Source organism: Anguilla rostrata, unplaced genomic scaffold (genome assembly GCF_018555375.3).
Source record: "Anguilla rostrata isolate EN2019 unplaced genomic scaffold, ASM1855537v3 scaf0943, whole genome shotgun sequence".
Lineage (NCBI taxonomy): Eukaryota > Metazoa > Chordata > Actinopteri > Anguilliformes > Anguillidae > Anguilla > Anguilla rostrata.
The window spans coordinates 104,769-130,191 of NW_026986309.1; the positions used below are offsets into that span (position 1 = coordinate 104,769).

At 47.5% G+C, this 25,423-nt stretch overlaps 1 protein-coding gene across 1 annotated transcript in view; it reads right to left on the reverse strand.

The window, feature by feature from the left end:
- Nucleotides 1–25,423, reverse strand: part of LOC135246831 (NACHT, LRR and PYD domains-containing protein 12-like) — a 122,948-nt gene that overhangs the window by 41,542 nt on the left and 55,983 nt on the right. Inside the window, exons 11-12 of the mRNA XM_064320111.1 lie at nucleotides 11,839–12,012; nucleotides 5,066–5,239 (exon numbers count right to left, since the gene is read on the reverse strand). Of these exons, the coding sequence (XP_064176181.1) occupies nucleotides 5,066–5,239; nucleotides 11,839–12,012 (348 nt within the window). The remainder of the gene's footprint in view (nucleotides 1–5,065; nucleotides 5,240–11,838; nucleotides 12,013–25,423) is intronic.

Sequence of the window (25,423 nt, forward strand, 5' to 3'; positions counted from 1 at the left end):
ATAAACACTTGATATCTGACATACTGTAGATAAGTTAATTGCTAATTTTGCCCTCCCGCCCAACCACAGCGTCTGGCTTCAGTGGGTTCGTGGTCTGAAGAACAAAGCATCACTGCAGACCCGTCACCCCGTCCCACAGGTGGATTCTTCCATTTCAGAGCAGTCAGCAGCTCAGTGGTTGCGGTCTCGTCAGAGGCAGTTCGTGAAAATGAATAGGTATTGTGTAGCGAGACTCATGTGAGCACCCTGGGACAGTACAACAGGACCCTTTGTTCCTTTTCTTCTGTTTCTTTCCTCCCAATTCATTGTTGAGCTCATTGAAAGTCAGCCATCTAGCAATAAGAATTGTGCAGCCACAGCTAATGCCAATGATGTTCAATTCAATAAACTTTATTTATTCCCGAGGAGCAATTCATTTCTGGGCATATTGTCAATCAACATCAAAAACAGATGGGAGATAATATACTCAATGACCTGACGTCACATACAACTGAAATTCAAATAAACTTTTTTTTTTTTTTAATGCAGTAAAAAAAGTTATGGAGTATATATGTACATGTAAAAACACACGCACATGCACAAATTCACTCGTGCCATTCAGGCCCAGAGAGTGCAGAGGAGAGGTGATCATGAATCAGCCTGATGTCCTCAAGTACAAATGTTACTCTCCGCCTGACCGTCCGGCACCGGGGGCAGCAGTACCATCGACCCAGGGGCAAGCCCAACCAGATCACTATGAGAGGAACTAGCTTGTTACAAGATGGCTGCACCCTCATGCAAAACAGGGAATTTTAGCTTATTTTTCTGGCAAATATGGAGCATCGTGTAGTTCTGGCAGGCCATGAGAGTCAAGCGCTCCGGCTGAATCAGCTGATGGCTCAGCTGAGCGATGTTCGCCTATCACAGTACATTCACCTAACAGGGCGGTCTACTTAAACAGCCTCCCTCTACTCATTCGGCTGCTCCTCCTGCATGCAAACTGCTGCACGTAGCTTTGTAAATCCCCTCCACCACCCCAGCTCCATCCCTATGTGTCATGAAATTGCATTTCTCCATTCCTAAGTGTTAAGAAATTGCATTGCTCCATCCCTATGTGTTAAGAACTTGCTTTGCTGCTGGATCTGTTCTGTGTGTACCCCTCTAGGGGGGTTTGGCTGCTGGCCTCCCGGCCTTATCCACGCGGGCTGCGTGGTTGGCGGGAGAGCTCCAGAACAGAGCCATACCGGCAAACAAGTGTATTGCCTTTATTGTCAATAAAGATCTACTTTGATGACAGTGGTCCTGACAGAAACGGATTGATTTCACATTTGAATGCAGGGCTATATCTTATTTAAGGTGAAAAGCAAACAAACCAGAGTCACATGAAGAAGTGTAACAGCACTTAATATAATAAAAATAGTTAACCTAATAACTTTGTCCTTCATGTAATAACTTTGTCCTCTTTACTGTAATAAACGCTGGTTAACCTGTTTGACCTTTACCAGTCTGGCTTTTGATCCGAGCACTCAACAGAGACTGCCCTCCTGGCTGTGACGGAGGCACTTGCCACTGCCTGATCCTACTAGAACTGTCTGAAGCATTCGACACGGTTGACCACAAACTACTCATCTCCACCTTGGCTGAGATGGCCATTTCTAGAACTGCCCTGTCTTGGTTTGCTTCCTATCTTTCAGGTCCTACTAGATCACCTGGATGGGGTCTGTCTCTGCACCCCATCCCCTTTTCACAGGAGGCCCACAGGGATCTGTATTGGGGCCTCTGCTGTACCTCCATTTATACCACATCTCTTGGTTCGGTCATTAATTTACATGGCTTCTCTTATCACTGCTATGCTGACGATACACAACTCTTCTCTTTCCCTCCCTCTTCCATTACGGTTAATGAGAGAATATCTTCCAACCTGGCTGACATCTCAACTTAGTTGGCCAGCCATCACCTGAAGCTCAGCCTCAAAAAGACTGAGCTGCTGTTCATCCATCACAAGACCTCCCTACTGCGGGAGCTTTAATCACTGCTGGCGGCACCACAGTGACTGCCTCTCTCTCCGCAAAGAGCCTGGGGGTGGTTCTGGATGACCAGCTGGACTTCAAGTAGCATGTCAAGGCAACATCATAGTCCTGCAGATTACTCCTGTATAACATCTGGATGATTCGACCATACCTGATTATGCACTCCACCCAGCTACTTGTCCAGCCTATGGTGACCTCCCGTCTTGACTCCTGCAACTCCTTCCTTGAAAGCCAGCCAGCTTGTGCCATACAGCCACTACAGATGATTCAGAATGTTGCTGTTTATCTTCAACGTTCCTATGTTCTCTCACATCACTCCCCTGCTGAGGTCACTCCACTGGCTACCGATCGCTGCCAGGATCAGGTTCAAAGTCCTGACCCTTGCCTGCACTGCAGCCAAAAGAACAGCCCCCGTCTACCTATAGGACACAATTCAATCCTACACGGCAGCTTGACCACTCCAATTCGCGGCAGCAGGGTCACTTGCACTCCCTCGGGGTGAATGGTTCTCCCTACCACAGATCTTCTCCACACTAGCTCCCCAGTATTGGAATGAACTCCCTGTTCCTCTACGAACCACTCAGTCATTGCCCATCTTGCTGTAGTCTGAAAATGCACCTCTTCAGTCTGTACCTGGACTAACTATCACTACTCATTACATCACATTACATTACAGGCATTTAGCAGACGCATTTATCCAGATAGACTTACACATAGCATTTTACATTGTATCCATTTATACAGCTGGATATGTACTGAAGCAATTCAGGTTAAGTACCTCGCTCAAGGGTACAACAGCAGTGTCCTACCCAGGAATCGAACCTGCGACCTTTCGGTTACAAGCCCACTTCCTTACCCACTGTGCTACACTGCCACCACTCCCAGGGTACTCTCTGCAGGGCACTCCCAATCTAGGATCACTTATCACTTGTACCCTTCTATCTTATTCCCGTAGCACAGTGTTACTCATTACATGGCACGTGAGACTTTGTTTTGCGGCTCATATAGATCCACTGATAACAATAAGAATATAGCTATAACTTACTTCTATAGGTTCCGTTTATGTCTTGTTTTAGCACATTGAAATTAATTATCCAGCAGAAGGCAGCATACTGAAGATACATCGAAGAACGTAGGCTACGTAACAGCGAGGGATCATGGGTAGACGTATAGCCTATGTGAGTAGCTTTGCATTTGCAAATGGTTTTGCAAGTTTAGCACGTAAGCCTAAATTTGATATTCCATAATTCCGTTTGATATAAGGTTATATCAAATATTGTCTCGGCCTCTGCCCACTCAAAATGGACAGATTTACGACGAGAAAAAAGCAGAACAAGAAAAGTGATTTTTCATTAGCTGATGGTGACGGAGTTAGAAACAGGCCAGAGGAGAAAGAGCAACGTGAGGAAAGAACGGGGGAAATGCAGATCAGTTTGGCAGAGAAGCCCAAGATACCGATGTTGCACCAGCAAAGAAAAAGGTGCGGTCAATTCATGACGAACACCAAAAATTAAGTATATATATTAAGTCATGTTTTTTTGTTTTAAACCCCTTATCAACATGTACGGAAAACCTTGTGGAGTAATATGAACTGCACAAAAAATGTAATAAGTCGGGACACTTGAAAGAATTAGAATACTTATCAAAGAAATACTCCTGTAAATGATGTCATCCTTTAGATGATAGGAGCTAGAGCCAGAACATTGATCTCTGAATCAGGCTATTCCACACAAGATGTCTGCTTACAGTGGTATAATATCCAGACTATTACTTGGTGTCAGGGAGGGCGCGGGAATGGACCCAAGCGCAGAGTGCGGAAAAAATGCAAAACTCCAAAAAATGGGGAAAACAAAAAACTTTAATGAAATGAACGGGGAACAAAGGGAACAGAAAGCCTCGCTGGGCGGTTATAACAAAGACAAAGAAAATCCTCAAAAAACACAGGAAAACAAAAATACAAAAATCCCAAAAACGTAGGGAAACAGAGCAGGCAAGGAACAGGGGACAGGCGACGGGCAGGCGTAAGGCAAGGGAACAGGCAGGCTACAAAAGGCAAGCAACAAACAAGTACGCGGGCAACAGGTAGGCAACAAACACGCAAGGATCCAGCGCCTGAGTCAGGGAAGAGGGGGACTTAAGTAGACCTGACGCAGACGCGACACAGGAGGGCACAATGAACAATCAAGCCACAGAGAGGGAAGGGAACACGAGACAAAAAGCAACTAATAATGGGGTAATTAGAAAAAATAAAACAATTAACCGGACTCAAAGCAGAGGTGCCGCCATCTGGTGGCCCAACCAGGAAAGACAGGGGGAAGACACAGAACCCTGACACTTGGGACTGGAACCACAGAAGAGTGACTAAACTAAACGATATAACACTGCATCTAAACAGCAGCTCACATGTTGTTCAGATGGACACTCTCCCACCAAGATGTACACACATACCCTGCCGGCCAATAGTTAATGCCCGGCTTTACCAGCAGAATAAAATACAATTATATTCACAATCATTTCAGAAACACCACAATCCTGCAGCACACACAGGTGTGTGATGAAGGAGTAAAACTCACCTTCATCAAAATGTCAGTGTGTGAAAGAGAGTGGGGTAAATGTATGAATTTCATCATTCATAGCAGGTAGTGAATAATGGAGATGGATGTAGACTGCAATGTGTGACAGACCTGAAACATTTTACTATACAGGCGGTCAATCTTTTGCCCTGTCAATCAGACACTCAGCATCCAGTCATCACCTGTGACCTTATACTACAGACTCCACTGAAACCTTACATTCTGCTCAGGAACCACAAACCTGTCAATCCTCATAAGGTTTTATCCTGCTTTCATTTGCTTGTTGTGATAGAGGAGTAAGGTATATATGGGCAAAGAAAGAATGCTGGTGGACAGAGGAGTAAGGTATATATGGGCAAAGAAAGAATGCTGGTGGACAGAGGAGTAAACAGAGAGAGAAAGAGCTTTTTAATATTTCACTTAATAGAACCATAATCAGAAATACTATTTAGTTAAGATCACACAATACACAGCACCACTCACCCCAGTCTCTGTAGTTCACAGTTTGGACTCATCAGTCCAGCACAGAGCAGCTCCACTCCTGAATCTCCCAGGTTATTGCAGCTGAGGTCCAGATCTCTCAGGGGTGAGTTTGATGACTGGAGAGCTGAGGCCACAATATTACAGCACTTCTGTGTGAGTTTACACTTTTTCAGTCTGCAAAGAAGAGTTAATACATTATAGTATTATTATATTAGGCATACATGATACATGTATCTAATATGGGAAATGTGCCAATGACAGTGTTCAGCGATGAAGAGTGAAATTGAGGATGTTAAAGTTGATGATGCTCTGAGGAAGATGTCTGTGCTACACTCGCCAACTGCAGTATTTTGGACCTGAAAATTAAACATCCTGCTGGATTGAACTCTGACTGTTCTACAGATGTAATTCTGACCCAAATATCCCCTTTTATAATACTGTAAGCTCTCTGAATTGGGGCAAAGGGCTCATCTACCTTTTCTATAATCTGTTCTCTGGGCTTAACCCTCCCATCCCATCCCAGAAGTGCAGCTGCCATCTTTCAAAGTGGACAGTGAGTTAGTTTTCAGTGCTGTAGGATGTTTGGCCACCACCAAAAGTAAAGATGTAAAAGGCAACACACATTTTTCAGAGTGGACAGTGACTTTATTTCCTTTTGGTTATCTGTGACAAACTTCCCACAGCACTGCAAACTAACACACAGCTAAAGGCAGATTTACTGTAGAAACAGGAAGTAATGCACATGCTCATATATAAGTATTGTGGTGTCGGCCTCTGGAGCCCCACCCCTCCCTGCCATCAGCCACCATTCAGGGCTGAGTTTCAGCACCTCCACTCCACACTCAGGCCTGGACAGCACCGGAGGGACAGGGCTGAGTTTCAGCACCTCCACTCCACACTCAGACCTGGACAGCACCGAAGGGACAGGGCTGAGTTTCAGCACCTCCACTCCGCACTCAGACCTGGACAGCACCGGAGGGACCAGATGGCACTGATGTTCCAGGAAAGGACCAATAACGTTTCACTAACGCTGCCAGTCAAGGGAACTAATTTAACATTTTAGAAACGTCTCTTTAATTTGATATCTCACCAACATTAGGTTATTCATTGAAATGGTTTATTGAAATTCAACTGTTTAATCTAAAGAAATTCATCAATCCACATTCTTATTAAGAATTAACAGTTAATTGATTAACTCGAGATCACTATTTCACATCAGTAAATCTGAAAGATGCCTTCTTCCACGTAGGCATTTATCCCCCTCACACAAAATTCCTCCAAAATTCCTTTCTTAGGAGATGGCTCTCCTAAGAAAATTAGTGAGTACCACTGAACTACGGCAGAAACTGGAATTACACTGCATCGCCATCTAATGGCTGTATGAGAACACCACAACTGATTTATGCCACTAACTTTTACTGCTGGTAGACACTAGATATTTTAACGTGGTGTCTTTCGAAAATTCCACACATTGCATCTATTTTCTGTGTGTCTTTGCCCTATAATCCATCAATTAATTTTATTCACGCACACTTTTGCGAAAATAACAGGCTAATTATTGCGTTGCATTTAATTATTATAGTAACAATGATGCCTGCCTGCCTGCCTGCCTGCCTGCCTGCCTGCCTGCCTGCCTGCCTGCCTGCCTGCCTGCCTGCCTGCCTGCCTGCCTGCCTGCGCCTGCCTGCCTGCTGCTGCCTGCTGCCTGCCTGCCCTGCCTGCCTGCCTGTCCGCCTGCCTGCCTGCCTGCCTGCCTGCCTGCCTGCCTGCCTGCCTGCCTCGCCTGCTCTGCCGCTGCCGTCGCCTGCCTCTGGCCTGCCTGCCTGCCTGCCTGCCTGCCTGCCTGCCTGCCTGCCTGCCTGCCTGCCTGCCTGCCTGCCTGCCTGCCTGCCTGCCTGCCTGCCTGCCTGCCTGCCTGCCTGCCTGCCTGCTCTGCCTGCCTGCCTGCCTGCCTCGCCTGCCTGCTGCTGCTGCCTGCCTGCCTGCTGCCTGCCTGCCTGTGCCTGCCTGCCTGCTGCCTGCCTGCCCTGCCTGCCTGCCTGCCTGCCTGCCTGCTGCTGCCTGCCTGCCTGCCTGCCTGCCTCGCCTGCCTGCCTGCCCGCCTGCCTGCCTGCCTGCCTGGCCTGCTGCCTGCCTGCCTGCCTGCCTGCTGCCTGCGCCTGCCTGCCTGCCTGCCTGCCTGCCTGCCTGCCTGCCTGCCTGCCTGCCTTGCCTGCCTGCCTGCCGCTCTGCTGCTGCCTGCCTGCCTGCCCTGCCTGCCTGCCCTGCCTGCTGCCTGCCCTTTCCTGCCTGCCTGCCCTGCCTCTGCCCTGCCTGCCTGCCTGCCTGCCTGCCTGCCTGCCTGCCTGCCTCGCCTGCCTGCCTGCCTGCCTGCTCCTGCGCCTGCTGCTGCCTGCGCCTGCTGCCTGCCTGCCTGCCTGCCTGCCTGCCTGCCTGCCTGCTGCCTGCGCTGCCTGCCTGCCTGCCTGCCTGCCTGCTGCCTCGCCTGCCTGCCCTGCCTCCGCCTGCCTGCTGCCTGCCTGCCTGCCTCCCGCCTGCCTGCCTGCCTGCTGCCTGCCTCGCCCTGCCTTGCCTGCCTGCCTGCCTGCCTGCCTGCCTGCCCTGCCTGCCTGCCTGCCTGCCTGCCTGCCTTGCCTGCCTGCCTGCCCTGCCTGCCTGCCGCCTGCCTGCCTGCCTGCCTGCCTGCTCCTGCCTGCCTGCCTGCGCCTGCCTGCGCTGCCTGCCTGCCTGCCTGCCTGCCTGCCTGCCTGCCTGCCTGCTCCTGCCTGCCTGCCTGCCGCCTGCCCTGCCTGCCTGCCTGCCTGCCTGCCCTGCCTGCCTGCGCCTGCCTGCCTGCCTGCCTGCCTGCCTCTGCCTGCCTGCCTGCCTGCCTGCCTGCTGCCTGCCGCCTGCCTGCCTGCCTGCCTGCCTGCCTGCCTGCCTGCCTGCCTGCCTGCCTGCCTGCCTGCCTGCCTGCCTGCCTGCCTGCCTGCCTGCCTGCCTGCCTGCCTGCCTGCCTGCCTGCCTGCCTGCCTGCCTGCCTGCCTGCCTGCCTGCCTGCCTGCCTGCCTGCCTGCCTGCCTGCCTGCCTGCCTCGCCTGCCTGCCTGCCTGCCTGCCTGCCTGCCCTGCCTGCCTGCCTGCCTGCCTGCCTGCCTGCCTGCCTCCTGCCTGCCTGCCTCCTGCCTGCCTGCCTGCCTGCCTGCCTGCCTGCCTGCCTGCCTGCCTGCCTGCCTGCCTGCCGCCTGCCTGCCTGCTGCTGCCTGCCTGCCTGCCTCTGCCTGCCTGCTGCCTGCCTGCCTGCCTGCCTGCCTGCCTGCCTGCCTGCCTGCTGCCTTGCCTGCTGCTGCCTGCCTGCCTGCCTGCTGCCTGCCTGCCTGCCTGCCTGCCTGCCTGGCCTGCCTGCCTGCGCCTGCCTGCCCGCCTGCCTGCCCGCCTGCCTGCCCGCCTGCCTGCCCGCCTGCCTGCCCTGCCTGCCCGCCTGCCTGCCTGCCTGCCTGCCTGCCTGCCTCCCTGCCCTGCCCGCCTGCCTGCCTGCCTGCCTGCCTGCCTGCCTGCCTGCCTGCCTGCCTGCCTGCCTGCCTGCCTGCCTGCCTGCCTGCCTGCCTGCCTGCCTGCCTGCCTGCCTGCCTGCCTGCCTGCCTGCCTGCCTGCCTGCCTGCCTGCCAGCCAGTCGCCTGTTGCCTGTTCCCTGCCTGCTCTGTTCCCTACTTGTTTTGGATTTTTTGTGTTTTTCCCGCATTTTTGAGTTTCTCCCTTTGTTTGTTAGTACTGCCCTGCGAGGTTCTGTTCCCTTTGTTCCCCTTTTCTTATTAAAATCGTGTTTCCCCATTTTTGGATTTTGAGTTTTTCTGCACTCTGCGCTGGGGTCCATTCCCGCACCCTCCCTGACAGAAGGATCCAGCCAGAACTGGACCCAGCAGAGTATTTTTATTATTTTTTTTTTCCCCCTTTTTCTCTCCTCGGGGTTGTTTGTTTATTTCTGGCCATGCCACCGGTGTGGAGCAAGCCGGTGGGGGCTGGGGAGGCCTCCGACCCAGGTCCGGCCATGGAATGGGCTCCACTGTCCAGTAGCCAGTGGGCGGAAAGGCTGTTCGAGACATGCCAGGGGTCGCGCCCTTTCCTGGACTACGTGGGTGAGTTCCGCGCCGTGGCCACTAAGGCCAACCTGCCCCAGTCAATCATGTGCCAGCTTTTCAAAGACAACATGAGGGACCCCCTCCATGGCGGGCTCATGTATTCTGGTGTGGACAAGTGCGGGGACTTCGACGTTCTGTTTGCTACGGCCTTGCACTGGGACGAGTACCTCCGGGGGGTTGCAGAAATGCCCCCTCTGGTAGAGAGGTACTCGCAGCCCAGAGAACCGGAGCCCGCCGTCCTGCCGGAGCCGCCCGCCCTGCCAGTTGTCCCGCAGGCGCCGCCTGCCCTGCCTGTCTCCCAGCAGGGGCCATCTCCGCCTGCCCTGCCTGTCTCCCAGCAGGGGCCATCTCCGCCTGCCCTGCCTGTCTCCCAGCAGGGGCCATCGCCGCCTGCCCTGCCTGTCGTCCAGCAGGGGCCTCCGGCTTCGCCCCGCGCCCTGGAGAAGCCTCACGCTTCACCCCGCGCCCAGGAGAGGCCTCCTGCCCAGCCGGGTTCCCTACGGCTGGGGTCCGCGTTCCTGTCTTCGGCCCAGCCGGGTTCCCTGCAGCTGGGGTCTGTGCCCGGTTCCCCTGCCCTGCCCGGTTCCCCGGCGCCCCCTGTAGCTCCGGCGCCCCCTGTAGCTCCGTCCTCCAGTGTTCCCTCGTCCTCCAGTGTTCCCTCGTCCTCCAGTGTTCCCTCATCCTCCAGTGTTCCCTCGTCCTCCAGTGTTCCCTCGTCCTCCAGTGTTCCCTCGTCCTCCAGTGTTCCCTCGTCCTCCAGTGTTCCCTCGTCCTCCAGTGTTCCCTCGTCCTCCAGTGTTCGTCCTTCCCCTGGTGTCGTCGCTCCCCCCTGTGGTCGCCCCTCCCTCGGTCTCGTCGCTCCCCCCAGTGGTCGTCGCCTCCCCCGGTGTCCGTCGCTCCCCCCGGTGTCCGTCCTTCCCCCGGTCTCGTCGCTCCCCTCGGTGTCCGTCCTTCCCCCGGTGTTGTCGCTCCCCCCAGTGTCCGTCCTTCCCCCAGTATAGTCGCGCCCCCTAGTGTCCGTGCTCCACCCAATGTTCGTGCCCCCTCCAGTGATCCCAACCGTGTGTCCCTGTGTTCCCCGGCCCCCCTGTCTAGTTGTCTACCCGCATGTGTGTCAGCCAGTCTGTTGGCCTGTTTGTCTGCCCCCCAGGCCGTCGGCCCATCGGCCAATGTGTTTGCCCGCCTGTCTGCCTGTCTGTGTGCCAGTCCGCGTGTTTTTTGTCTTGTTTGCCCTTGTGTCAAACCCTGTGTCAGTCTTTGGGTCTATTGTCTCGTGTTCCCTTCCCTCTCTGTGGCCTGATTGCTCATTGTGCCCTCCTGTGTCTCGTCTGCGTCGCTCCTATTTAAGTCTCCCTCTTCCCTCACTCAGGCGCTGAATCCTTTTGTTTCTGTACCTGTTTTTGGTTTGTACCTGTTTGCTACCTGCCTGCCTGCCTGCTTGTTAGTCGCCTGTTGCCTGTTCCCTGCCTGCTCTGTTCCCTACTTGTTTTGGAAATTTTGTGTTTGTTTTTCCCGCATTTTTGAGTTTCTCCCTTTGTTAGTACTGCCCTGCGAGGTTCTGTTCCCTTTGTTCCCCTTTTCTTATTAAAATCGTGTTTCCCCATTTTTGGATTTTGAGTTTTTCTGCACTCTGCGCTGGGGTCCATTCCCGCACCCTCCCTGACATAATGATAATAGAAGCCTGATATATTAAGTCATGTTTTTTTTTTTTAAACCCCTTATCAACATGTACGGAAAACATTGTGGAGTAATATGAACTGCACAAAAAATGTAATAAGTCGGGACATTTGAAAGAATTAGAATACTTATCAAAGAAATATTCCTGTAAATGATGTCATTCTTTAGATGATAGGAGCTAGAGCCAGAACATTGATCTTTGAATCAGGCTATTCCACACAACATGTCTGCTTACAGTGGTATAATATCCAGACTATTACTTGGGACTGGAACCACAGAAGAGTGACTAAACTAAACGATATAACACTGCATCTAAACAGCAGTTGTTGTTCAGATGGACATTCTCCCACCAAGATGTACACACATACCCTGCCGGCCAATAGTTAATGCCCGGCTTTACCAGCAGAATAAAATACCATTTTATTCACAATCATTTCAGAAACACCACAATCCTGCAGCACACACAGGTGCGTGATTAAGGAGTAAAAATCACCTTCATCAAAATGTCAGTGTGTGAAAGAGAGTGGGGTAAATGTATGAATTTCATTAGAGTTCATAGCAGGTAGTGAATAATGGAGATGGATGTAGACTGCAATGTGTGACAGACCTGAAACATTTTACTATACAGGCGGTCAATCTTTTGCCCTGTCAATCAGACACTCAGCATCCAGTCATCATCTGTGACATTATACTACAGACTCCACTGAAACCTTACATTCTGCTCAGGAACCACAAACCTGGCAATCCTCATAAGGTTTTATCCTGCTTTCATTTGCTTGTTGTGATAGAGGAGTAAGGTATATATGGGCAAAGAAAGAATGCTGGTGGACAGAGGAGTAAGGTATATATGGGCAAAGAAAGAATGCTGGTGGACAGAGGAGTAAACAGAGAGAGAAAGAGCTTTTTAATATTTCACTTAATAGACCCATAATCAGAAATACTATTTAGTTAAGATCACACAATACACAGCACCACTCACCCCAGTCTCTGTAGTTCACAGTTTGGACTCATCAGTCCAGCACAGAGCAGCTCCACTCCTGAATCTCCCAGGTTATTGCAGCTGAGGTCCAGATCTCTCAGGTGTGAGTTTGATGACTGGAGAGCTGAGGCCACAATATTACAGCACTTCTGTGTGAGTTTACAGTTGTTCAGTCTGCAAAGAAGAGTTAATATATTATAGTATTATTATATTAGGTATACATGAAGCATGTATCTAATGTGGGAAATGTGCCAATGACAGTGTTCAGCGATGAAGAGTGAAATTGAGGATTTTAAGGTTGATGATGCTCTGAGGAAGATGTCCGTGCTACACTCGCCAACTGCAGTATTTTGGACCTGAAAATTAAACATCCTGCTGGATTGAACTCTGACTGTTCTACAGATGTAATTCTGACTTCAAATATCCCCTTTTCTTATACTGTAAGTTCTCTGAATTGGGGCAAAGGGCTCATCTACCTTTTCTATAATCTGTTCTCTGGGCTTAACCCTCCCATCCCATATTAGACATGCAGCTGCCATCTTTCAAAGTGGACAGTGAGTTAGTTTTCAGTGATGTAGGATGTTTGGCCACCACCAAAAGTAAAGATGTAAAAGGCATCACATTTTTCAGAGTGGACAGTGACTTTGATTATTTCCTTTTGGTTATCTGTGACAAACTTCCCACAGAACTGCAAACTAACACACAGCTAAAGGCAGATTCACTGTAGAAACAGGAAGTAATGCACATGCTCATATATAAGTATTGTGGTGTCGGCCTCTGGAGCCCCGCCCCTCCCTGCCATCCACCATTCAGGGCTGAGTTTCAGCACCTCCACTCCACACTCAGACCTGGACAGCGCCGGAGGGACAGGGCTGTGTTTCAGCACCTCCACTCCGCACTCAGACCTGGACAGCGCCGGAGGGACAGGGCTGTGTTTCAGCACCTCCACTCCACACTCAGACCTGGACAGCGCCGGAGGGACAGGGCTGAGTTTCAGCACCTCCACTCCGCACTCAGACCTGGACAGCGCCGGAGGGACAGGGCTGAGTTTCAGCTCCTCCACTCCGCACTCAGACCTGGACAGCACCGGAGGGACAGGGCTGAGTTTCAGCACCTCCACTCCACACCTGGACCTGAGATGCAGTCAGGCCACCGGCAGCATACCAGTGCTTTTTCCACACCACTTTCCCCTTTGCCTGAGTAGCTGCTGGCTCTATATAGGCCTCATGGTCTCACTCCAGTGGTGTGCTGGTTTTCCTTTCACTGATCGACTAACAGAGTCTCTGATTCTCGTTTTTTTTGTGGCAGACTCGGACGTGCCCCTCCTCGTGGCCTGAATTTTGGACCCGTCTTCACTTCCCTAGCACTTTTACTTCCCCCAACATTTGAGTAGCCTGATCTCTCTCTTTGAGTAGTCTTTTACTTTCGTGTTTCACTTTTCCCTTCTTCATTCATTGTGATACCGCTGTCACAATAAAAGTCCTCAACAGGCATGTTGCCAGCACTATCTGCCTCGTCTGTGCCTCGTTCCCGTAGCATACAGTATGGATGTGATAAAAGTTTATTAAAGGATATGAAAGATATGGAATTGAAGGTATCTGTAAGTGGGTGGAAAATCACAACCTGTCCCTGTACAACATGCCATATAAATGCTCTGCCCGCTTGCAAATGCCGCACACAATGCAAATCACGCAAACTATGCAGACTACACAGAAATATAAAACAGTCCTTAGAAGGACCATCACTGTAAACCCTTGCAGGAGGACATGCAACACATACAGGAATGATAGATTCAATCATTAGGGCACACCAGTAGCACAATGCCTCCTATTTACTGTCAGTATAATTACCATGCAGCACTCCTGTCCCTGTAGGGGGGGGGGTGTCTCCTGGGGATGGCAGTAGGTACTAGAGTTTTGATCAGGTCAGACTTAATTTTGTCAAATGTAAACTAGTGTGGATTGTGGGAGATGTTCTGTAAGAAATCTGTCTCTGATGCCAATATGCCTGCTGGCCACACATTCCCTTGATCTTATCATTATCACAATACAGTTGGTACAATGGTAGAATAGCGACCGGGAGTGAGAGATTGGGAAGCATTCAAGTCAACAGACGTGCTAATTCAATCACAACAGGACGGCCAATACACTACGGCCTAATTGATAGGTGTTACAAGGACCGACTACATCCGTCTTGGTATGTGTATTCAACAATCCTGATCAAAGCTTCGAAAACAAATAAGAAGCGGCCTCTGGAAAGGTTCGTGGTTCAGTCTGACTCTGCTGAATCCAAGGTGTCATTCGTGCGCTTTGTCACAGCCGGTATTGGAAATAAACTTTGTACTTTTTCATCACGTTTGAGAGACGTCCTTTTTTCCTTACAGTTCTCTGGATAGCATTTAAGGGAAACTCAAACAATTTACTTTATTATCCAAAGTCCTTTCATAAAAAGCATTTTTGGTATGCATCACAATTTCTTTGTGTTCCGTTTCTTTATCTTACAATCTTTTCAGATACATGTCCTTTCCTCTCTTACAGCATAGTGTCCAGTCCATCTTGCCATGTCTAGTAAATAAAATTATTGTCTCTTAACACTGTTAAAGCTTTCTATTCATGGTTATTGGCAACTCTCATATTTAGTCATATGATAAAGTACTCTTTCTCTTACAGCGCATCCAAAGTACATGGCTTACTTATACACTGACTGAAGTGTGCATCTCTGCTTGAACAAATCACTGCATTGGTGCCACTTCTCTTTCGTCATCTTGTGTTTGAAAGCCAACTCTAGGGAACAACATCCAGTCCAGACCCCCATAGAAGCATCCAATTGCATCAAGTGTGGCTCTGACAGACAGTAGCGCGTCCAATGCTAAAGGAGGCTACTGCCCTCCAGGAAAAGCATATAGGACCCTGCAGGGCTACTATAGCCAAGGGCTACAGACTCCAGTTCAGAGTGAAACCCCCCATTTCAACAGAGTCATTTACTCTCAAACACAAGATAGCACTCCCATGTTAAAGAGGAATAAATTCCTTCCCTCTTACAAAAAGGGGGAAATACGTGTGGTTCCCAGAGATCAAACCCAACATAGTTTTGATTTTCATTATTTCCAGCTCACAAAGAAGGACGGTTCTCAACTTCCTATTTTGGATCTCAATGTTAAACAAACATCTGAGGCAATATAATTTCAAAATGTTAACATACAGCACTCTTTCACGTTCAATATGTCAGAAAGATTGGAAAATTTTGTGCAATTATTTTAATCAATAGTCGGCACCCAATAATTAATGAATAATGATTAACTGATTAGATTAAAATCTACTCCACGGCCTATAAAAAGAATGACTTAAAATATGCTTAGCTTAATACTTAAGCATTTTTTTAAAGGAGTATGAGCATGTCTGTGTGCTTTGGGGTCAATCTGGTGTGCAGTCTGCTGAAGGTGAGACCAGCAGCTGAGAAGACGTGCTCAGATGGCACTGATGTTCCAGGAAAGGACCAATAACGTTTCACTAACGCTGCCAATCAAGGGAACTAATTTAACATTCTAGAAACGTCTCTTTAATTTGATATCTCACCAACATTAGGTTATTAATTGAAATGGTTTATTGAAATTCAACTGTTTAATCTATAAAAATTCATCAATCAACATTCTTATTAAGAATGAACAGTTAACTGATTAACTTGAGATCACTATTTCACATCAGTAAATCTGAAAGATGCCTTCTTCCATGTAGGCATTTATCCCCCTCACACAAAATTCCTCCACTTCGCCCATCGCGGTGTTTGCTACAAACACACAGTTCTACTCTTCGGTCTTTCCCTGAGTCCACGGGTGTTCTGTCTTTGTGTAGAGGCGGGTCTGGCTCCAGGCTATTGGCTGATCATTGCCAATTCAAAACCCAGAGTTGTGTAGGACACTCAGCGAGTTCTGCCGCATGTGTTGTCTCTTGGTTTCAGAGGAAACCTCCCCAAGAGCAATCTCTCCCCATCCTGGAGTGTAATGTTCTTGGCACTCTGTATCCATGTGAGCTTGTCTAACAGCAGACTGCATTTTATCTCTCAGGGTATGCCTCTCTTAGTTCAAAGCAGACTCAAGAGTGCAGTATCACAAATGCCTCAGACTACAGGGGCTGATGGTGTCAGCCTCTCAGGTTTTGCCACTGGGGCTGTTACGGTGAAGCCACACTGATTCTGGCAAAGCCGCCTGGCACCGCTCCCTTGTGGGCGTGTCACCTATTTTATGACAGACAGTTGTGTTTGTTAAATGTTGAACAGGTTTAATGTTGTGTTTCAAATCATTGTCCAGTTTGAATAAAAACTTTAAAAATTATGAACATGTAAGGTATTGTATTTGAATTATTATGATGGGCTAGGCTCCCTTATTTATTTTGTGATTTAAATTTAATATCAAATAGGATCCATTCCTGCTTGTTTTCAATTTTTTGGAGGGAGAGCACTTCATAAATAGAAGTAGGATTATTGGTTTTTATCATTATCTGAAATGGATTAGCTAGCTAATGTCATCAAATTTAGATCTGGTTAGCTAGTTAGGTGGCTGGTAGAAATGATCACAAACAACAAGCAACCAATATATTATTAGTTTTATGGTCAGCTTGATTTCACTTAGTCTACGTTTCTCTCACAACTAGATCAGGATGTGCTTCATTGTTATCCGATATACGTTCTTGTTCAAATCACCAGTTTCTTTGATAAAACATTTGTGCTGCTATCATTTATTTTATTTTATTTTTAAAATAAAATTGTTTGCAATATATAAAATAAATATATATGACACTTTTCCTTCTTTTGAATTACTATGCAGTAAATTCAATCTGCCTCAAACCCATTTTTACAAATTCGCAACTATATTAGATCTAATACAACTACCTTTCCTGATGCACCTAATAACACATTACATTACATTACAACACCCAGATGGAATCCTTGTTTTCTGTTGATCCTTCATCTAGGGGGGGTAATATCTTATATCTATAACCCTATGTCTGAACAATTAGATATACCCCTAGATTTTCTGGAGGACTTAGGCATTAGCTTAATGGGGGAGCAATGGATAGAGGCACTGGAGGGTGTGCACACAGCATCTATATGTACCAGGCATGGTCTTGTTCAGTTCAGGGTGTTGCATCTTTCAAAGGTCAAGCTTTCTAAAATGTACCCTAATATAGATCCTTTGTGTGACCGCTGCGGTGTATTTCCTGCCTCGTTGGGGCACATGTTCTGGCTGTGCCCAAAACTATCCAATTTTTGGAATTCTATTTTTAAAACTCTGTCTGATATCCTAGGGCACATGATAGAACCTGGCACAGTATTGGCAGTATTTGGGGTGCCAGGAGAGGATAGTCCTCTTAGAGGACTCAATTCCACTGTGGCAGGGTTCATAACCCTTCTGGCACACAGATTAATTCTACTGAACTGGAAACAAACACAGCCTCCCACTCACACTGCGTTGATCAAAGATGTAATGTAACACCTTAAACTGGAAATACTCAGATTCACCCTACGAGGTTCCATTGAGAACTTCCATAAGACTCGGCAACCCTGTATTGATTATGTAGAGGCCAGGCAATAAACACCCTCTTAATTTCTTTACTACAATAACTAGGCTATACTTATTATAAGATGTCAATAATCACCACGTAAATCAGCTTCGTACCATGGTTGATATTTACACTGTATACTGTATGTGTACTATGCCTGTCCTATGTGTATGAAAACTTTGCATTGTTTTTTGCAATATTTTATATTGGGATGACAGGTATGCCATCCCGCCAAGTTATGGCATGCCCCATACCTGTACAGCACCGAGAGTTTGGCACTTTTCAGGGTTCCCCACAGAAAAAACCACAACAGCCACAGACACTCAGCCCTTAAAAACATTAAATTCTGTACATTCTCACCCCATTTCAACAGACAGAATTCATAAACAACTTCACATGTCCACACAATAAAGCCCCAAACTAAGGGGATTTTGCGTTTTCTCCTTCTTCTTCTCATTCTTCTTCTTATTATTATTATTTTTCCTGCCGACCAATCCCACTAACAACTAACGGTTTAACACTTCTCAATTATTGCTTTTGCACCACTGTTTACCCACTGTTCACCGAACGTTTACACTACATCATGACGTACCGTCTGCACGTTCAGTTACAATATTGCAAAGCCATATGGATTCAACGGGAGCTCTTCTGTGCTTACTGGCCTGTGTTCTTCTTTAAAACCACGGACAGATTTGCTAATGATATTTCATGCATTGCATAGCTATGTCATGGTGCTGCACTAACAAAGTCACACGCTGGTAAACCTCCGGTTGAAGGATGAATCCCGCCTCGCCCTCAGACAGATAATTTCCTCTTTTACACTAACGTTTTCTTACGCTTATATTTGCTTTAAAGGAGTAACATGGTGGTTGAACTTCCCAGTTGTCTTTAGGCAACAACAAAACAAATGTGCATAATTTTTTTATTATTCAGTCATTTCAATGTACTTTAAAACATATTTTTCTAAGCCTAAATTTCCCACTATAAAAGTTCACCCGAACCGTCTGGGCGTGGTAATGAGAACTGTCAGTTAGCTATGATTGACAGACCATGCCCCGTTACCATAGCTGCCCCCATGATACGCGCTGTTTTTGGGAGACTTTTCACAAGCTAGATAGCTAGTAGTATATCAAGTATCGATAGATAGCTAAGGTAAGGACGTTGACTTATATCCAATTATAATTTTTGCTATCTAGCTAGCCAAGTTAAGATAAAAGCACAACTATAACGTCCTCATAAACGCAAACTAGCTAGCTAACGTTATCGATAACATTGCCTTATGAAAGCAAACTACCTAGCTAGCTAACGTTAGCTAGCTAGCTAAATGAATATAACCAGAAATAATCTAATAGTCCTTAAAAGGCACTCTAATTTAAGTGAACCTAACGTTTAAATATTTGCATTGTCTTGCCTGTAAGCCAGAGGCGCAAACTATGGGTCTCGAGTTATCCATGGGTTTATGGGTCGTGGAAAGGGGAGTGGTTACTGTGTTTGTGACGCACTAAGTTGACAACTTTCTCAACTGGTTGAAAATAGGACGATAAATTTAAAATGCACTGTAAGAGGGAAATCAAACTGGGACCCAGAAAAGGCTGGCATTTGAATGAGCCGGCATGCTGGGATGCAGACTGCACTTCAAAGGACCCGAGAGCCTTGTGGTAAAACAATAAGTTACTCGGATTTCCTCGGGATGAGCAAGCTGTTAGGCCTCTGGAATGTTGCCATCTGGACACAACTAAGATAAGGGGAACTAGTCTCTTTGTCTATGGTTGTGGGGGTCATTAAGGGTCATCAGGCCTCTGGCTAAAGGGTGGGGCAACTGCGTGGGACAGTACCACAGTGCCCTTATGTGGGCCCCTCTGCCATTACACTTTTTATTTCTTTTCTGAATCTGGACTTTAAGCCATCTGTTTATCCTATTTACAAACCCCGGAAAACCGTACAAACCATGCACGTTTTCATTATATTCTTGTATTATGCCTTATGTAATAATAACATGGATTGCATGTACAATGGTTAAACAAAGGGTATTTTCATGACAACTGCACCATAATATTACATCCACTTGACATGTTTGGTATGGACGTATTCAAAATCATTCAAGCAATTGAATGTAATATGTTTCATACCAAATAGAATTTGAAAAAACATAGTTTTAGAAACTCAGGGAAAAACTAACACAATGGAATGTCCTCTCTGGTAATCATCTCCTTTTCCCCATTTCCACACTAATTGTTTTAACAACCGCCTCCAAATGGTGGGGGCCGGAATTCGAGATTTATGATTCGGCCAGGCTAATTTGACCAAACGCGGGATTTGGCTTAAAAGGAAGGGAGACAAAGCAATCGGGGAAGAACGTAAACGACTTCCCCACGTTACACATACTCTGTGCTCTGTGTGTAGCTAAACAGGCTGGGTAAGAACTTTTTACTCTATGTGTCTATGTTTTTAAACCTTATAATTGATTTTGAATTTGAAGCTAATGACCTACCTGCCTGTTCAATAAATTCTTCTTATTTTTAACTTGCGTGGTCTTCATGACTCTTATCCATTTTATCTCCTTTTCAGCCGAAATTCCGCTTAAATACTCAGGGGAACAATTATGACTAGGACCTACTGATCAGGGGTCTAGTACAGCAAAAGTCTTTAGTGGGGTTTTCAAGTTAGATAGGCGACCACGATCTGCCCGCTAAGGGATTGGTGGTATTGGTTCTGGTGTTTTGACTTAAGAGGACCTATGGGCGTTGTATGCCGGTTCTTGTCAAATTCACCTTAAGGAGCCCGATAGATACGCACCGTCCTGGGCTCATAACTATCGATGCACTATCCATGTAAGGAAGGCATGTATTATGGTGGTCAGCCTCCTACCCTCTGGATTCTTCACCGAACTGAGATTTAACAATAGTGCTAAACCCAGGAGCATATATTGAGGAATGATGGCACAAGATAGAGTCGAGTGTAACCACTCCCAAATTCCACGTATAGTTAAACCCAAATTTTTGATTATCATTTAATATGGAGTCAGATTAACACAAGGGTAAAACCTAGTAACTGTTACGCTTTCTTGCTGTAGTCATGGATATATTTGATGTGTTGTTCCGCGCAATTGTGAATATTCTGATGCTCCCATTGGAATATTGACAGTCCGGCGACAGGTCAGATATATCTCTGATGACAGCATAGCCCCGTTTGCGAACGGAGAGTAACCAGAATGCTACTGGTCCGTTTCAGGCCAGTTTTAAGTGGGATATGAAGCAACGCCTTCATATCTAACCCGTGGCGACGGAACCAGTGCATTCTTAATTATAATTGTGCCCTGTTCTTACGAACAGAGGAAAAATAACTAACATCTCCGGTTTTGAATCACACCAGCCAAGGGAGAACACGCGGTGCCTTCCCCTCCAGCTACAAACCCTCATTGGTCTAGCTGTGAGGTGTTTACAGCACATTTCTCCAAAAATACAGAACGGACATATTGAATACTTTACTCATTGTGTTTCTTCAATGCCTCTTGTGCAAATAGCACATAAAATCGAGAAAGTATGAAAATCACCATGGTACTCCTTTAACAGAACTCACTTACGGCCAACCGTATGCATTTCATATTGGGTAGCATTGCTTTGGAATACATCATATTTAATTTCGGTGAGGCAAGATAGCCTATATTGTTTGTAGTACCGTAACCTGGCGTCATTTTGATGTCAATACTTTTAATCGCAGGCCTGGATTTTGTCAGTATGAATGAATGAGTTATAGACGGGGTATGTCTTGTATGTGTGAATAACTTGGCATTTTTGTACGCTGAAAACGTGTTTATGAGCTACTTTATATACAGTGATTACTATTTACTGTTTGTTTATTAACTAAAATACCAATAAACAGACGTTTTTGGTAGAATATACATTCATTGGCATTCATGCAGACAAACTTCATTAGCTTATCTGATATCGACTAGCCATTAGCTCGTCAGCAGCATTGCATCTTCTGTGAAATTTACACTGTACATAGACTAATGACTGTCTACACAGCAGAGCCACCAACAACTTCAGAGACTTTCCTCCATGCTCCTCTGGTCAGCGTCTCTGCAGGAGGGCAGTGCAGAATTTACGACAATTAAAGGGAGACCTCCATTGTGGAACTATAGAATATGGAACGAAATTATGAAAAAGGGGGACAATTTACTTGACTTATTTTTAGGTCAAATCGGATTGGTTACCACAACGCATAGTTGTGCCGCCTGGGGTTTGATGTTAAACTTAGGTCATCTCTCCCACTGCCTTGCTGATGTGCCGCCACCTCTCATTTAAATGAATGGAGGCGGTGTCACTGCCTGGTGTTACCGCGTACAGTGTGGTTTCCCCGTTATGGGGTGGATTTCATCCCTCCATCTCAGCCCCCTGCGCGATCTCCATCGCTGTCTCACAGTATCACACAAGCCCTATGCAACTCTGCGTCACTGGGAAAACACAGACTCTTACTGTACACTCAGGGAACCCGTCTCAGGATCATTCCCATGAGGACAACAGATACATCCCTCTCTGGGGGTTGGGGGACTCAGGAGGGTCACATGGTGAATGGGATGTGGGCAACTCAGCTGCGCTCAGCTTACATCAATTATCTGGAGCTACTAACTATACAGATAACTCTCAGATATTTTCTTCCCTGTCTAAGGGGACATCATGTGCTCGTACGCTGTGATAATGACTGCGGTAGCATATGTCAATCACCATGGTGGCATGCACTCCCTCCAGCTCCATGGTCTAGCCCACAGACTGTTGGTCTGGAGCAGCCGTCACTTTCTGTGGTTACGCGTGACCCATGTTCCAGGTATTCAAAACACAGGCGTGAATCTGCTGTCAGGGGAAACCCACTGTACAGGGAATGGTGTCTCCATCCCCAGATTGAGGAAATGCTATGGCGGAGATTTGGCCGTGCAGCTGTAGATCACTTAGGAGGCGTTTTCCCCCCTTGTTCTCATCTCTCCCACTCCAGCCAGAGTGAGAGCAGAGCTTCACACTGATCCTAATCACACGCAGGTGGCAGAAATCACCGTGGCTGGCAGAGATTATCCCTCTCCTTTATGTACAGCCATGCGCGCTCCTGCTACGCACAGACCTCCTGTCTCAGGTGAACGGGGAAATACACCACCCCTGCCCTGAGCGAGTAGCTCTATGGGCTTGGCCCGTGAGAGGCATAACCTCAACGCATTCGGGGTTCCCCCGCGCGTGGCTGCAACCATTCAGAGCACGAGAGCGCCCTCTACAAGGTCACTTTATGACAATAAGTGTCAGGTGTTAGAAAGATGGTGTGCCTCTCGTCAGTCAGTGCCTTACCAGAGCTCTGTTAATGAAGTGCTGTGCTTTTCACAGAACCTTATGGATAAAGAGAAATCCTTTCCTACCATTAAGGTCTACCTGGCAGCTATCACTGCTTGTCATGTTGAGTTGAAAGACCATACAGTGAGGCAGTACCCCCTCATTCACAGGTTCATCTGTTCTCTGCCTGTTGCTAAAAAGCTCATTTCCCCTTGGGATTTATCACTGGAGCTGGAGCCTGTGTCTCTAAGGCGGTTTGAGCTTATAAATCAGATTAAAATTGTTGTCTCTCCAGACAGTGTTGCTGCTTGCACTAGCCTTAGCCAAGTGAGTCAATGACCTCCATGCGCTCTCGGTGCATCTCTCATGCACAATATTCTCCCCTAAGATGGATACGGTTTTTCTTAAGCCCGATCCAGCCTTTATGCCTAAAAGCTTCCCAGCTTTCACATGTGAGGTGTTGGAGCTTGCCGCTTTTCACCCACTACCTTTCTCCACTGAAGAGGAGCATAGGCTGCATATGCTGTGTCCTGTGTGTTCTCCTCACGTATATGGAAAAAATAAAGGCTTTCATAAAGAGAGACTAACTCTTAGTCACCTGGGCCCCTGCCTGCAAAGGGAAAGCATCTGTAAACAGTGGCTGTTTCATTGGCTTGTGAAAGCTCTTGTAATGGCCTATGATTCAAAGCGAATAACACCCCCCTTGGGCCTGAGGGCTCATTCTATGAGGAGCATGGCTGCATTGTGGGTTCTACCCACAACGCAGCCATGCTAGGTTCTACCACCTGAACGTCACCAGGAGGCCGGTAGCCCACTCAGTTCTGGGGGTGAGCTCTGTGTGAGGTGAACACATGTCCTCTAACCTGCTATGGGTTTTAGAACTTCACATTGTTCCCGGGCCCTGGCTATAGCATTGGGCAGTGGAATGTGTTTAGTACTTCCCTACACGGGATGTGCCAGACCCCACCCTCCCCTCAGGGGAGGAGGCACCCCTTGCTGGCCTGACAGCGTCTCAGCTAACATAACATAATAATGAAAACAGGCCATTCAGCTCAACAATTCTTGCCATTTTCCGAACTAAATTCTACCTAGTGCTCTGATTACCTACAGACTAGACAGCATTTAGCACTGTATCAAGTCTGGTCTTGAAAACCCCCAGAGTTCCCACCACTACTATGCGGCTATTCCACACAGTGACTACTCTGTGTGAAAACATGCTTCTCAATGTCTGTGCGGAATTTACCTTTTAGTAATTTCCATTTATGGCCCCTCGTTCTACTAATAGAACTCAAGGAGTTTGTCCGCATGCTGCAGGAGATCTCCTACCTGGGCACCAGGCAGGCAATACATCGTCCAGGATTTCTTTTTTTAGACTATGCTGTCTACCCCTCTAATGATTGAGTCTCCCTCTATCACCAACTCCCTTTTCTGGGAGGATGTGGCCACCTGGGTGCCCAGTGGCTCATCAGTCCTTCACTCTCAGGGACAAAGAGCCAGATCCAGTTCCTGGAAGGGCTAGAATCGGTTGGACACCATAACCTCTGGAGATGCTGCCCCTGTGTGGTGTGCACGCCCTTTTCTACGCCTGTGCCCCACTGTCACTTCCTGCCTGCTCTGGCTTCTCCCCTCTTCCCAGCTGTGGGGTGCACACTAAATCCTTAAAGAACAAGCTACTCAGTTCCTGAAACTCTGCCAACTGCAAACCGTGGAGTCCAGCAAGCTTGCCCTCAAGAATCGTGCTCTCAAGGTGCTCAACCAGTTGGCAATGGTGGCAGGCAAACTCACCCTGGAAATCGCTTTCCAAAAGCGCGATCATCCTGCAGACCTCACACAGCTTTGGCCACATTTTTAGCCCCTAAATATCACCTTATCTCTCCCTAAGCCTATAGTACGTTACTGCCGAGATGGAGATACCAAGACCACAACTTAAAAACGCTCAAGGTGGCTCCGGAAAACTAGCAGCAGAAACTGGACAGGACTGAAAATAATCTGATTTTAACTCCGCGTTTAATTAAGAATGACCAGGTGTGGAATCAATCAGGGTTATAATGAACTAACTTAACTTTTACTATATAGCATTTACTAAATAACAATAACAGAAGGACCCTTGTACTAGGTCATATTTTGTTAATATCTCAGGACAAATTACAATCTAAAGTTGACCGGAATCACATTATAATTAACTACAACTAACGTTAGCACGTAACAATAAAGGCAAACTATCAGTTATATTTTGCACCTGGGAAAGCGAACAACCAAAAATAAAACCTCCTGTCGGCAAGAAGGTGGCCAAATAAGCGAATCAACTAGTTTAATTTTAGGTTCCTGTTGTAACCCCGGTTCTCTGAAACATTAAATGGGATCAGCTGAGCCCCTGTGCTGAGGCCGTCTCAGGACCCCCTGGTGCTGCACACTGCTAAGGGATCAGCTGAGCCCCTGTGCTGAGTCTGTCTCAGGACCCCCTGGTGCTGCACACTGCTAAGGGATCAGCTGAGCCCCTGTGCTGAGGCCATCTCAGGACCCCCTGGTGCTGCACACTGCTAAGGGATCAGTGGGCGGGGAGTGGGGGAGCCCCGATACTCCCAAGGAGAGCAGGGCAGCAGTGCAGTACTGTATGACAGGGGAACATCTGCACACTGTGTTTATACATTAAAATACAGGAATAAGCAGTGAGCAGGCTGTACGGACCCAGCAGCGGTTTATATTGTGATT